Below are 11,808 nucleotides of genomic sequence, written 5' to 3'. Positions count from 1 at the left end.
ATTAATCAGTAATGTAATTGGTAGTGCATCTAACAATCTTTCAAGACTTGCCAGAAATTTGTGGACCTCCTCACATTCCCAGAACATATGCACGATTGTCTCTCCTTCTCTATTACAAGAATTACAATTAGGATTGTTAGACAATCCTACATTATATGCATAGGAGTTGGTTGGTTGGTTCTTTTTTTCCGTTTCTCAATATTATAGTCAAAGATATTCACTCATTTTTGCGGACCAGTTATGTTGGTATTATTTCACAACAGTAAACGGTAGAAGTCATGCGACCTTTTTTTTCTTTCTTTAGGATTCACTCAGGATTAAGAGGAATATCTTGGAAAGTCAAAGTTATACTTGGAGCTGTAAAAGGTCTCAAGTATATCATAATGCTTTGGATTACTCCATTATACTGTAAATAATTTGTTATTGTACCAAACACAGTACAGAATTCATTAAAATTATGAAAAGAGAAAGATATTTTGTCTTACATTTAATCATTCACTGTAATAACTCCTGCAGTGTACCATTTTTCATAAAATACTGGCCTGTTATTAACAATATTTCATAAAATATTGGCTGTTTATTTACAATATTTTATAAAACATTGGCTGGTTATTTACAATATTTTATACAAGAGATCCCAGAGGGATCTTGGCGCCCACCATTGAATGTTCTTCATAGGTTCCATGTCAGATTGATCTTTTCCCTACTTTTCTCTTCTTCTATGTCTTACTAATATGTGTTAATTCAGAAGAAGCCTCTAGTACTTTTCAAACAAGGGCAACCTATATATAAAATTTAAGATTTAGGCACCAAGGGGAACCTATACATGGAATTTGAGAAAGATTCCTTCAGTACTTTCTGAGAAATAGCGATAACAAACTTCAATTGTCAAAATCCAAGATGGCTGCCTATCGGCCATGTTGTTTTCTGATTGGTCTCAAAATGCAATATGCATAACTAGACATCGAGGGGAACCTACATATGAAATTTCAGGAAGATCCCTTCATCAGTTTCTTAGAAATAGTGATAACAAGTTTCAATTTTCGAAATCCAAGATGGCTGCCTGTCGGCCATGTTGTTTTCCGATTAGTCTCAAAATACAATATGCATAACTAGGCACCAAGGGGAACCTACATATGAAATTTCAGGTAGATTCCTTCAATACTATCTTAGAAATAGCGATAACAAACTTCAATTGTCAAAATCCAAGATGGCTACCTGTCAGCCATGTTGTTTTCTGATTGGTCTCAAAATGCAATATGCATAACTAGACACCGAGGGGAACCTACATATGAAATTTCAGGAAGATCCCTTCATCAGTTTCTTAGAAATAGCGACAACAAGTTTCAATTTTCGAAATCCAAGATGGCTGCCTGTCGGCCATGTTGTTTTCCGATTAGTCTCAAAATACAATATGCATAACTAGGCACCAAGGGGAACCTACATATGAAATTTCAGGAAGATCCCTTCAATACTTTCTTTGAAATAGCGATAACAAACTTCAATTGTCGAAATCCAAGATGGCTACCTGTCAGCCATGTTGTTTTCCGATTGGTCTCAAAATGCAATATGCATAACTAGACACCAAGGGGAACCTACATATGAAATTTGAGGAAGATCCCTTTATTATTTTCTTAGAAATAGCGATAACAAACTTCCAATTGTCAAAATCCAAGATGGCTGCCTGTCGGCCATGTTGTTTTCCGATTAGTCTCAAAATGCAATATGCATAATTAAGCATCAAGGGAAACCTACATATGAAATTTTAGAAAAATCCCTTCAGTACTTTCTACGAAATAGCGATAACAAACTTCAAATGTCAAAATCCAAGATGGCTGCCTGTCGGCCATGTTGTTTTTCCGATTAGTCTCAAAATGCAATATGCATAACTAAGCATCAAGGGGAACCTACATATTAAATTTGAGAAAGATCCCTTCAGTATTTTCTGAGAAATAGTGATAACAAACTTCAATTGTCAAAATCCAAGATGGCTGCCTGTCGGCCATGTTGTTTTCCGATTGGTCTCAAAATGCAATATGCATAACTAGGCACCAAGGGGTACCTATATTTGAAATTTGAGAAAGATCCCTTCAGTGCTTTCTGAGAATTAGCGATAACAAACTTCAATTGTCAAAATCCAAGATGGCTGCCTGTCGGCCATGTTGTTTTCCGATTGGTCTCAAAATGCAATATGCATAACTAGGCACCAAGAGGAACCTATATATGAAATTTGAGAAAGATCCCTTCAGTGCTTTCTGAGAATTAGCGATAACAAACTTCAATTGTCAAAATCCAAGATGGCTGCCTGTCGGCCATGTTGTTTTCTGATTGGTCTCAAAATGCAATATGCATAACTAGGCACCAAGGGGAACCTACATATGAAGTTTGAGAAAGATCCCTTCAGTACTTTCTGAGAAATAGCGATAACAAGAATTGTTTACGGACGGACGGAGGGACGGAGGGACGGACGGACGGACGGACGGACGGACGACGGACCACGGACGCAGGGCGATTTGAATAGCCCACCATCTGATGATGGTGGGCTAAAAATACTGACCTGTACATGAGCAAACTATGTTTCCATCGACATACAAATGTTGCTCAAAAAATAATAAGTACAGAGAGCTGAAGTGAACACTGATTTCACCTTTTCAAATATAAATGAACTGGACACAAAGCACACAATATCATCCAAGTCAAAAGTAACCTTATCTTACCTTAAACTTTTTGGACTTTTCCTCCTGGGTTCCGATAGCTGGTGGTGTAAACAGGTCATGTCGCTGTGTCCGCTGTGTAAACAAGACAAGGGAGATAATCTCCACTGTTTCATAGTAATTAAATACAACGTCTACCAAAGGTCATGTTTACAGTAATTTAAACCAAGGCATACTATACTTAATATCTGTACCGTGACAAACATAAGCTATTTTTGCAATTTCATAGGAATGTTTAATTAATTGTTATCAAACGTGTTTAATAAATGCTACTGTTTGACGTACAGCAGCATTCAAATCTACAGATGATTCTTCTGAATTTCAGATCTGTTACTGAAACAAAAATCAAACATTGAATATGTCAGAAATCAATTAAATTGAATATTACACTTATAAATCTAATATTTAAAGAAAAGAACAGATTAAATTCACTAATTTCATGACTCAACCAAAGAAATGTTCATAATTTGAATATTCCAATAATACTAAACAGAAGTATCTTACCTGGTAGAGTATTGTATATCTGTCCCTAAATAGCGTGGCTTTGTCTGAGGCGGTCCCATGTAGACTGGGGCTGCCCAGCTGTAACGTCTTATTGCTGTTTAAAGTAAAACATCTCAAGCTTCAATTTTATTTAATAGTTACATACATTAAATCTGACTTACAAATATTAGCTTACAACTAGTTTTTCACAAGAAAGAGTTGTTCATTGCTGGTAAAATTCATATTACTTAGTCTTGACATTCATGAACTATTAATTCATTTAAAGTGATAGTTAGGAAGAAAAAACACATCTTAAAGGAAATCCTCCTCCTTTCAATGCATCTCATACATTGATCAGTTTTTAATCCTCACCCAGTTTTAATCCTCACCAGATTAAATTGTCAACAAATGAAGTATGTATCTGATCGATGTTATTCTACTCTCCAAGATTGTTGGACCCTGTGACTTTCTGTCTTTTCATGCAGCAATATTTCTAAATCAGATTTTTTTACAATGATCAAAAATGTATAAGTTAACAATGTTGCCTTTCATACAAAATGACAACAACAAAGAGCTTCCATCAAGGACCATTATCAACATTTTTCTTTACGAAAAGGATCTTACTGTATGAATTTCTTGCGATCAGCGACATAGGATAGTCGAGGGACAGAGAAGGCATCAATGACACACAGCACATTTTCTCTGTCAATTCAAAAAGACAACTTTCATTTCATAAAACAAATTCTATACCGATCCTAATATTTATTGCTACATAAAGCAAAATATTTTCAGATATTTCTACAAACACAAAGTTGTAAGTATGTGATTATTTCAGCATTTGTATAATTTAGTTTGTGTTGTCTTGGCACCTTGTCAATCTTCCCAATAATTTTGTATTAATGACAAATAGAAGTTTTCAATTTTTAAATTTGATCTTGTTGTGTAAAATTTGATTTTATTGTGTAAAAGCTAAATCCATTTAAAACAGACGCAAAGGAAATAATTAGATAAAAAATCATATTAATTATATACTAGTTGGACAGTGTTCAATCCAGGCCATGCCGTTGCATCAATGACGCCTTTGTAATTCAAACTGCACAATTTCAAAACACTGTCGGGTCAAGTCGGCATATTGAAATGACATTTTTTGAGATGGTTTATACTTATTTCTGCACTAAAATTTGCTGAATGTGCAAATATTTATTAGTCTCTGAGTCTTTTCATGATCAACATCTCTCTGTAGTGTTTACACAGGAAGTATGTTCAAAACGAGACTTTTCATCAGTATCATTATCGCATGCAAAACAAACATTCCAGTGATACAGATTCTGAAGCAAAAGTTGTAGTCAATGAAGGAGGTTTCATGTCAGCAATATAAAACAAATATTCGATTATTTCAAATCGGAAAACAAAAAAAGTCGGAGACTTCTCGAGAGAGAAGGGGTGAAATTCCTTCAGTTAGTTCAGCTGCTACAAGTAGGCCTGATGAAAAGTCGGACAAAATTCATGAAAATGAAACGAAACAGAAAAAAGTGTACCGGTATGTTATTTATCACATTAAACAGTGAAAAGGTTTTTCATCTTTGTTTTGTGTTTTAGATATGACATTATTAACTTATATTAAATGGCCCCATTTCCTTTGAAATAGCACCTTTTTCTAACACTGTGAGCTGAACTGGCCCTCTTTGTGCAAATCCTGGATTGAACACTGGTTGGAAGTTACAGAAAGTTTAACATTCAACCCAAAACTGTCCTACCCTTCATCATCATGCTCGGCGTTGCACTCCTGAACAGCTGTTTCACATGTGGCTTTGGTAATAAGTGAACTGGACACTGCAATGAAGATTTCAGATACAAATTGCGAAGCATATCAAGATCATGATATAAAACTGGAAGTCAGACCATCGCTATGACAACATACTCCAGCACGTTATAAAACTGGAAGTCAGACCATCACTATCACAATATACTCCAGCACAATATAAACTGGAATACTAACAGAATATTCGCTTGATAAATGAGCAAAATGAAACAAACATTCATCTAAATACAAAATGTAGCAATATGCATACTACAAAAGGTCGATCAAATTTTAGATCAGTTAAGTTGATAATGTTCAAAAGCAAACCAGCAATCCAATAGACATCCAGCAAAATCAGAATTCAAGTCTATTCCCTTTTCTTCTCTTGATAAGTTCCAACGATTCATTTCCTTTCCTGAGGAAATACTCAGGTTTTGACGATTCCAGTCCCTTTAACGTTTTCTTTTTGGCAGAATCTGTGTTTTGGCAGGCTCACACATTCAGCGTTCCACCATTTTGCATAGACTGATGACCCGCCCGTTGCATTAAGGGACTATTTCGCATAGAAACTTAATTGGTCTGTCAGACCCAGTTATTATTTTTGGGACTTCCTGTATACTTTCATAAATACACATTTTCCTCCAGTTTTTGATTCGCAATATATAGTAATTAGGTATATATTAACAGAGACATATATACAGAGAGATTGGCAGCTCTCTATTTGCCCTTGTGTTTACATAGTGGCCCCTGACCTTCCCACAATCCTATGCGGTCGCTCGGTTCAGTCTTCACTAGACGCCATATTGGAGAAAACTTGAAAACCAGACACATAATTATCGATAATTTCTATTTGGAATCATCACCAAGATCCAATTATGTGCTTTAATTTTATTAATATCAAAGTGCAGAAGTGTCATCAATATGAAATATATCACAATTTGCTGTCCAAGTGTTTGTATTTTGAGTATGAAAGTCAAGCACAACGCAGGAAAGATTGGCGGGAATCTCCAATTTTCGAAAAGTCCCTATGGGGTTTTCGAGAATACGGATAAATGACAACAATGTGCATGATAATAAAGACCACATTCCATAAGTATGATAGTTTTTGGTTAATGTGGTAACTTTTGTAGTGGCCTAGATAAAACAATGTGCTTTTTGTGTGCGTTTAAAATTGACGATGTTTTGGTCGGACGTAATGGCTGCTTAATTACAAAACTTGGACATGTCGAATAGGACCCAATGGATTTTAGAAAATACGGATAAATGGCAACAATGTGCATGATCGATAAGACTATATCCCATAAGTATGATAGTTTTTGGTTAATGTGGTAACTTTTGTAGTGGCCAAAATAAAACGATGTGCTTTTTGTGTGCGTTTAAAATTGACGGATGTTTTGGTCTGACGTAATGGCGGCTTAATTACAAACTTGGACATGTCGAATAGGACCCAATGGATTTTCGAAAATACGGATAAATGACAACAATATGCATGATCAATAAGACTATATCCCATAAGTTCGATAGTTTTTGGTTAATGTGGTAACTTTTGTAGTGGCCAAAATAAAACGATGTGCTTTTTGTGTGCGTTTAAAATTGACGATGTTTTGGTCTGACGTAATGGCGGCTATTTACAAACTTGGACATGTCGAATAGGACCCAATGGATTTTAGAAAATACGGATAAATGGCAACAATGTGCATGATCAATAAGACTATATCCCATATGTATGATAGTTTTTGGTTAATGTGGTAACTTTTGTAGTGGCCTAAGTAAAACGATGTGCTTTTTGTGTGCGTTTAAAATTGACGATGTTTTGGTCTGACGTAATGGCGGCTTAATTACAAACTTGGACATGTCGAATAGGACCCAATGGATTTTCGAAAATACGGATAAATGACAGCAATATGCATGATCAATAAGACTATATCCCATAAGTTTGATAGTTTTTGGTTAATGTGGTAACTTTTGTAGTGGCCAAAATAAAACGATGTGCTTTTTGTGTGCGTTTAAAATTGACGATGTTTTGGTCTGACGTAATGGCGGCTATTTACAAACTTGGACATGTCGAATAGGACCCAATGGATTTTAGAAAATACGGATAAATGGCAACAATGTGCATGATCAATAAGACTATATCCCATATGTATGATAGTTTTGGGTTAATGTGGTAACTTTTGTAGTGGCCTAAATAAAACGATGTGCTTTTTGTGTGCGTTTAAAATTGACGATGTTTTGGTCTGACGTAATGGCGGCTTAATTACAAACTTGGACATGTCGAATAGGACCCAATGGATTTTCGAAAATACGGATAAATGACAGCAATATGCATGATCAATAAGACTATATCCCATAAGTTTGATAGTTTTTGGTTAATGTGGTAACTTTTGTAGTGGCCAAAATAAAACGATGTGCTTTCTGTGTGTATTTAAAATGACGATGTTTTGGTCTGACGTAATGGCGGATTAACCAGAACATGTCGAATAAGTTCCAATACTACAATACACACATGCGCATAGCCCGATTTACCTGCGCTCGCGTGTGTTTGATAGGAGACAGGACGCTCTCGATAAGGGATATGCTTGAGTGGTCACGAATAAAGGGAGCCACTATGTGTACGGGGAAAAAGCGATCATGCGGGCAAATTCGATCACTTTACATATTCTCACATACATTACGATTACTCCACAACACAGTTTTCGAACATCGTTGCTGGAAAAACTGGAAATCCCCTTTGTTATAAAAAGAATACATGTCACATGACGAAATATACGTGAAGCGATATGATTGGTTGTTTCTTTCCGATGATGAACACACCTCCAAAAGGCGGCTATTTCGAATACGAAACTCAACTACATTTACTCAAGAGATTTTTATTCGCTGAGAGAGTAAGTAATTGTTTTAAAAAATGCGTGTATCACAATTGGAATATTCTAACTTAAAACTAACGAATTATATAAGTTTTTGATTTATGTGTAAATACATATATTTTAAATAAGCTATTCTAAATGATCGAAGTTACCCTCCACGGCAATATTTTAGATGCGGGTAACTTCGATCACACGTAATCGAAGCCAATATGCACGATCATTTTATGATTATTTGTAAAATGGGTCGTTTGCTTCTTTGAAAACTATTTTGAAAATAAGATAATATTTCAGAAATGGTTCTCCGTACCAAACTAGATCCTTCAGTCACAAATGAATATGTGGTTCCAGGCATCAAACTTGTATGTTAAAAAAGGGGCGTGGTTGTTAAAAAGGGGCGTGGTCAACTGTAGGCTACCGGTACATAGGTTTACAGGATGAAGTATCTTATTATCCCCGGTATATCAGTTGTTGGGATGCATCACTGGGGCTACCGGCATCTAGAAGTTGGAGAGGGATATTTGCTCCAAAGGGAACCGGAAAACCCTAAAGATATTAACGCGATCGCTGTTGCCTCCAAAGATGGAAAGAAGAGGGCGTACATAACGAGGAATCATGCCTTTGTCATCACTAAACTTTTTAAACTCGGTATATCCCACACATGGCAGTTAAAACCCAAAGAAGAGGCTAAAGTGAAGTATAAACGTGTAGGTCCACAACAAAAGTGTAGAGTCGGATGTAAGGTACATGACGAGAGCAAACTTCAAGGGGCAATCAACATTCTGTCTTCTTTTGGAATCCAATATGAAGTAAAATCGAACTAGAAAAAAATGTGTGGACAATTTACACTTTGTCTTTGAAAGTTTAATAGATATAGCATGAACGCCAATCTGATGTGTTGCTGTGATTTGTTGTTTATTTAATTTTCTTTACAGTTTTATCACTATGCTAAACGTGTACACATGCATGTAAGCTCAATTTTCTTTCTCAAGCTTAAACTATTTTTTTTTTTTAAATATTGAAGATCAGTATTCAGCAAAAAAAGTACATGTACGTACTACAGGTCAACTTTCCCAATACGATAACGGCGACGTATACATAATAGAAATTGTATCGATGCCGAGCCGTTTTTTACTGGATAAATTGTATACCATACACACAATCATACATTATTCCGATAACACAAGGCAATCATGTACTATAATTTATTATTTGATACCAGCAAATACACAATAACGCCATTCTTACAATTCACGAACAAATATATGGTCATTTATTTCTTCGACATCACAGAGCCACTATAATATTATCATATAATCATTTTGATTCACTTTTGTACTGACATACATTTTTATTATTGAAGCAAACATTTTAGAGAATACAGGAGAGTAGTTATCTCATTTCGATCAGTTGAAATATGGAAACATTTTGTCATAATACCGACGTCTCATCATAACAATACAGTGTATTTGATATTTCGTCAATATAAATATCATCAGAAAAATTAACAGTAGAACACTTTCGTAAAAAGTCTACGTTATTAACAATGGGTGGCGTTATTGACAACAACAAATATAGAGAATTTATCTATGATACAAATGTAAGTGACTATAGGACAAATGGATAGTATCTAAGAGTTAAAACGTAGACTCCATACTACGAGTACAACCAATATAAGCAGAGACAAATATACTCTGTATATATGTCTCTGATATTAGTCATTATATTATTCATTATCGGGTTGTTAAAGATATCTTAACGATCACTGTACGTACTAGTATTTAAAATGTTGATAATTAGGTGCATATTAAATTTAATTCAAATCATTGTTCGCTGTATTGTACATTTGAAGTCGTCTGAAGTTAAGGCAAAATATTATACTAGTAGAAATGTATATGTATAGACAATACAGAAGAATGTACATATTCGCATACACCACACAGACGTGGAATAAAATTTATCTTTGTTATCAATCCGACGGGTTCTGATGTTATACTGGAGATATAAGGTATATGTTATCGCAAGATCGTCAGAAAAATTCGGACTGCATGCTTACATTATAACAAACAATAATATCAGAGACGTATATGAAGAAAGGAAAAAACAAACTTGACACCGCCCAAAGTGCTGTCGTTGTATCTGAACTTTCTACCAATAATGTATAGTCGTCCCAATTGAATGGATGATTATTGAAGGTGGAATTATTTGATATAAACTTTATTCGAGCCTGTGAGTGAAGCTTTCAGTCAAAATCGATATGTACAACTTCCCAAATATATGTGAACCCGGAAGTGATCGAAGTTGCCCGAAGTGCTGATCGAATTTACCCGACGCATGATCGAATTTACCCGACTCGTAGTTTTGACACATTTCTTCCCTTCTAAACTCCAATTATAGAGGAAGACCATGTAGTTTTTGTATTTTGGGAGCATTCGACCCTATTTTCATTTACGTAAGCGACGCAGAGCCTAGAATCGATCATGTGACCTCTCAAATCCCGAGAGAAACTGAAGTGATCGAAGTTACCCGACTTTCCCCTATATGATGCCACATATAAAATTTCGTTCAATCTGTGGGACACTGGCTAACCGATATACAACCACTGTTATAACTTACATGGCTGCTTCTGTATAGTTTCTATGATTTTGTCGAGGCATTCTTCTCTCTGGTCATCTTCCACAGACCCCAGGACTTCTACCAAGTACTTACTGGACTCACTATAATAGAAGTGCACATTATATACATTCTATGGGTATGATGAATGGTTATAAAACTTTGCGGAGTAATCATTAAACACTACATTTAATATGGGGACACAACATAACCAATACTATTATGTTACTGTAATTGTTTCCATCCACGTCTGTCGATATCTCAGTAATGAAGGAGGGTATCCTGTGACACACCTCCTTACTAAGTAATGATCTATTTGAACTATCATCTACACAGACGATAGGTAACTGTTACCCCGTATCAGATGTAAACAACTGACAGGATGAACTGTCAGCAACTGCATGTTAAAGGATGAGTGCGTTTACGAAATTAGAATCTATAATTCACACACAAATAAAGTTGTATTGATATGCTTACCTTCGTAATGTAAACCCGTGCATCTTGAATGCTGACAATACATGGCTTTTTAGTTTTGATGCCATGGTATGGCTGATGTTGTTGTGAATGTAAACGTTCCCGCCACAAAATTGACATTACTTCCGGTAATGAGAGTAGCTTCCCTTGAATAGCGGAAAGGGTGTGTCACAAATTATTTTGCGGGGTAGTTTGAACAGAGACGTATATACCAGATATACAAGTCTCTGGTTTGAACAAGCGTTCAGAAAGTTATCAGACAGTGAAAGGTAGACTGACTACCAACCCCTAACTTTTTGTTAAACTATTGCTCCACTTAATAAAGATATTCGGTTATTTCTCCCTAGTTTGAAACTTAGTGTTAACAGAGACGTATATACCTGATATACAAGTCTCTGGTTTTAATGGGTTTTTTTTCTCATTTTTAGCAGAGACATATATACATGTATCTATTTATGTCTCTGTTTTTAGTACGCTATCAGGATTTCAAATTATTCTGATTTTTAATATATTTTTTTTTATTTTTTATTTTTATCAGTGTTTGATATCAGGAAAGGTTTTTTGATATCAGGAAAAGGCTTGAATTATCATATAAAGAAATCGATAGTTTGAATTGATATGAAAAAAGTGAAGAAATAGTAAAACTGTGCTTCATAGTAAGTTGTGATCTGGGTCCGATATATTTGTGAATCAGTTCATTGCCTTGTTAATGAGGAAAGAATTTAACAGGAAAAGATCAAAATGTCTACACACATTGTATAATCATCTGTTGAACAGGAACACTTGTATGTACCAGGTATATATATGGCCTGTCACAAAAACAAGAAGTGGTGAAATCCTAATTGATACTTTGATTCTA

General features: G+C 35.3%; 1 protein-coding gene across 13 annotated transcripts in view; it reads right to left on the bottom strand.

Annotated features, from left to right (window-relative positions):
* LOC117324378 (DNA polymerase epsilon subunit 2-like) overlaps positions 1–11,050 on the bottom strand; it is a 64,384-nt gene extending 53,334 nt beyond the window's left edge. For all 13 annotated transcript variants that reach the window (XM_033880199.1, XM_033880203.1, XM_033880205.1 and 10 more), the window contains exons 1-6: positions 10,953–11,050; positions 10,479–10,579; positions 4,955–5,030; positions 3,822–3,899; positions 3,219–3,312; positions 2,718–2,789 (exon numbers count right to left, since the gene is read on the bottom strand). In XM_033880199.1, coding sequence (XP_033736090.1) covers positions 2,718–2,789; positions 3,219–3,312; positions 3,822–3,899; positions 4,955–5,030; positions 10,479–10,579; positions 10,953–11,017 — 486 coding nt within the window. In that variant the 5' untranslated portion in view covers positions 11,018–11,050. The remainder of the gene's footprint in view (positions 1–2,717; positions 2,790–3,218; positions 3,313–3,821; positions 3,900–4,954; positions 5,031–10,478; positions 10,580–10,952) is intronic.
* Positions 11,051–11,808: the final 758 nt, after the last annotated feature.

The sequence above is a fragment of the Pecten maximus genome, chromosome 3 (genome assembly GCF_902652985.1).
Source record: "Pecten maximus chromosome 3, xPecMax1.1, whole genome shotgun sequence".
Classification (NCBI taxonomy): domain Eukaryota; kingdom Metazoa; phylum Mollusca; class Bivalvia; order Pectinida; family Pectinidae; genus Pecten; species Pecten maximus.
Note: the sequence above shows the minus strand (reverse complement) of the source record. Positions and strands in the feature narration are given on the sequence as shown.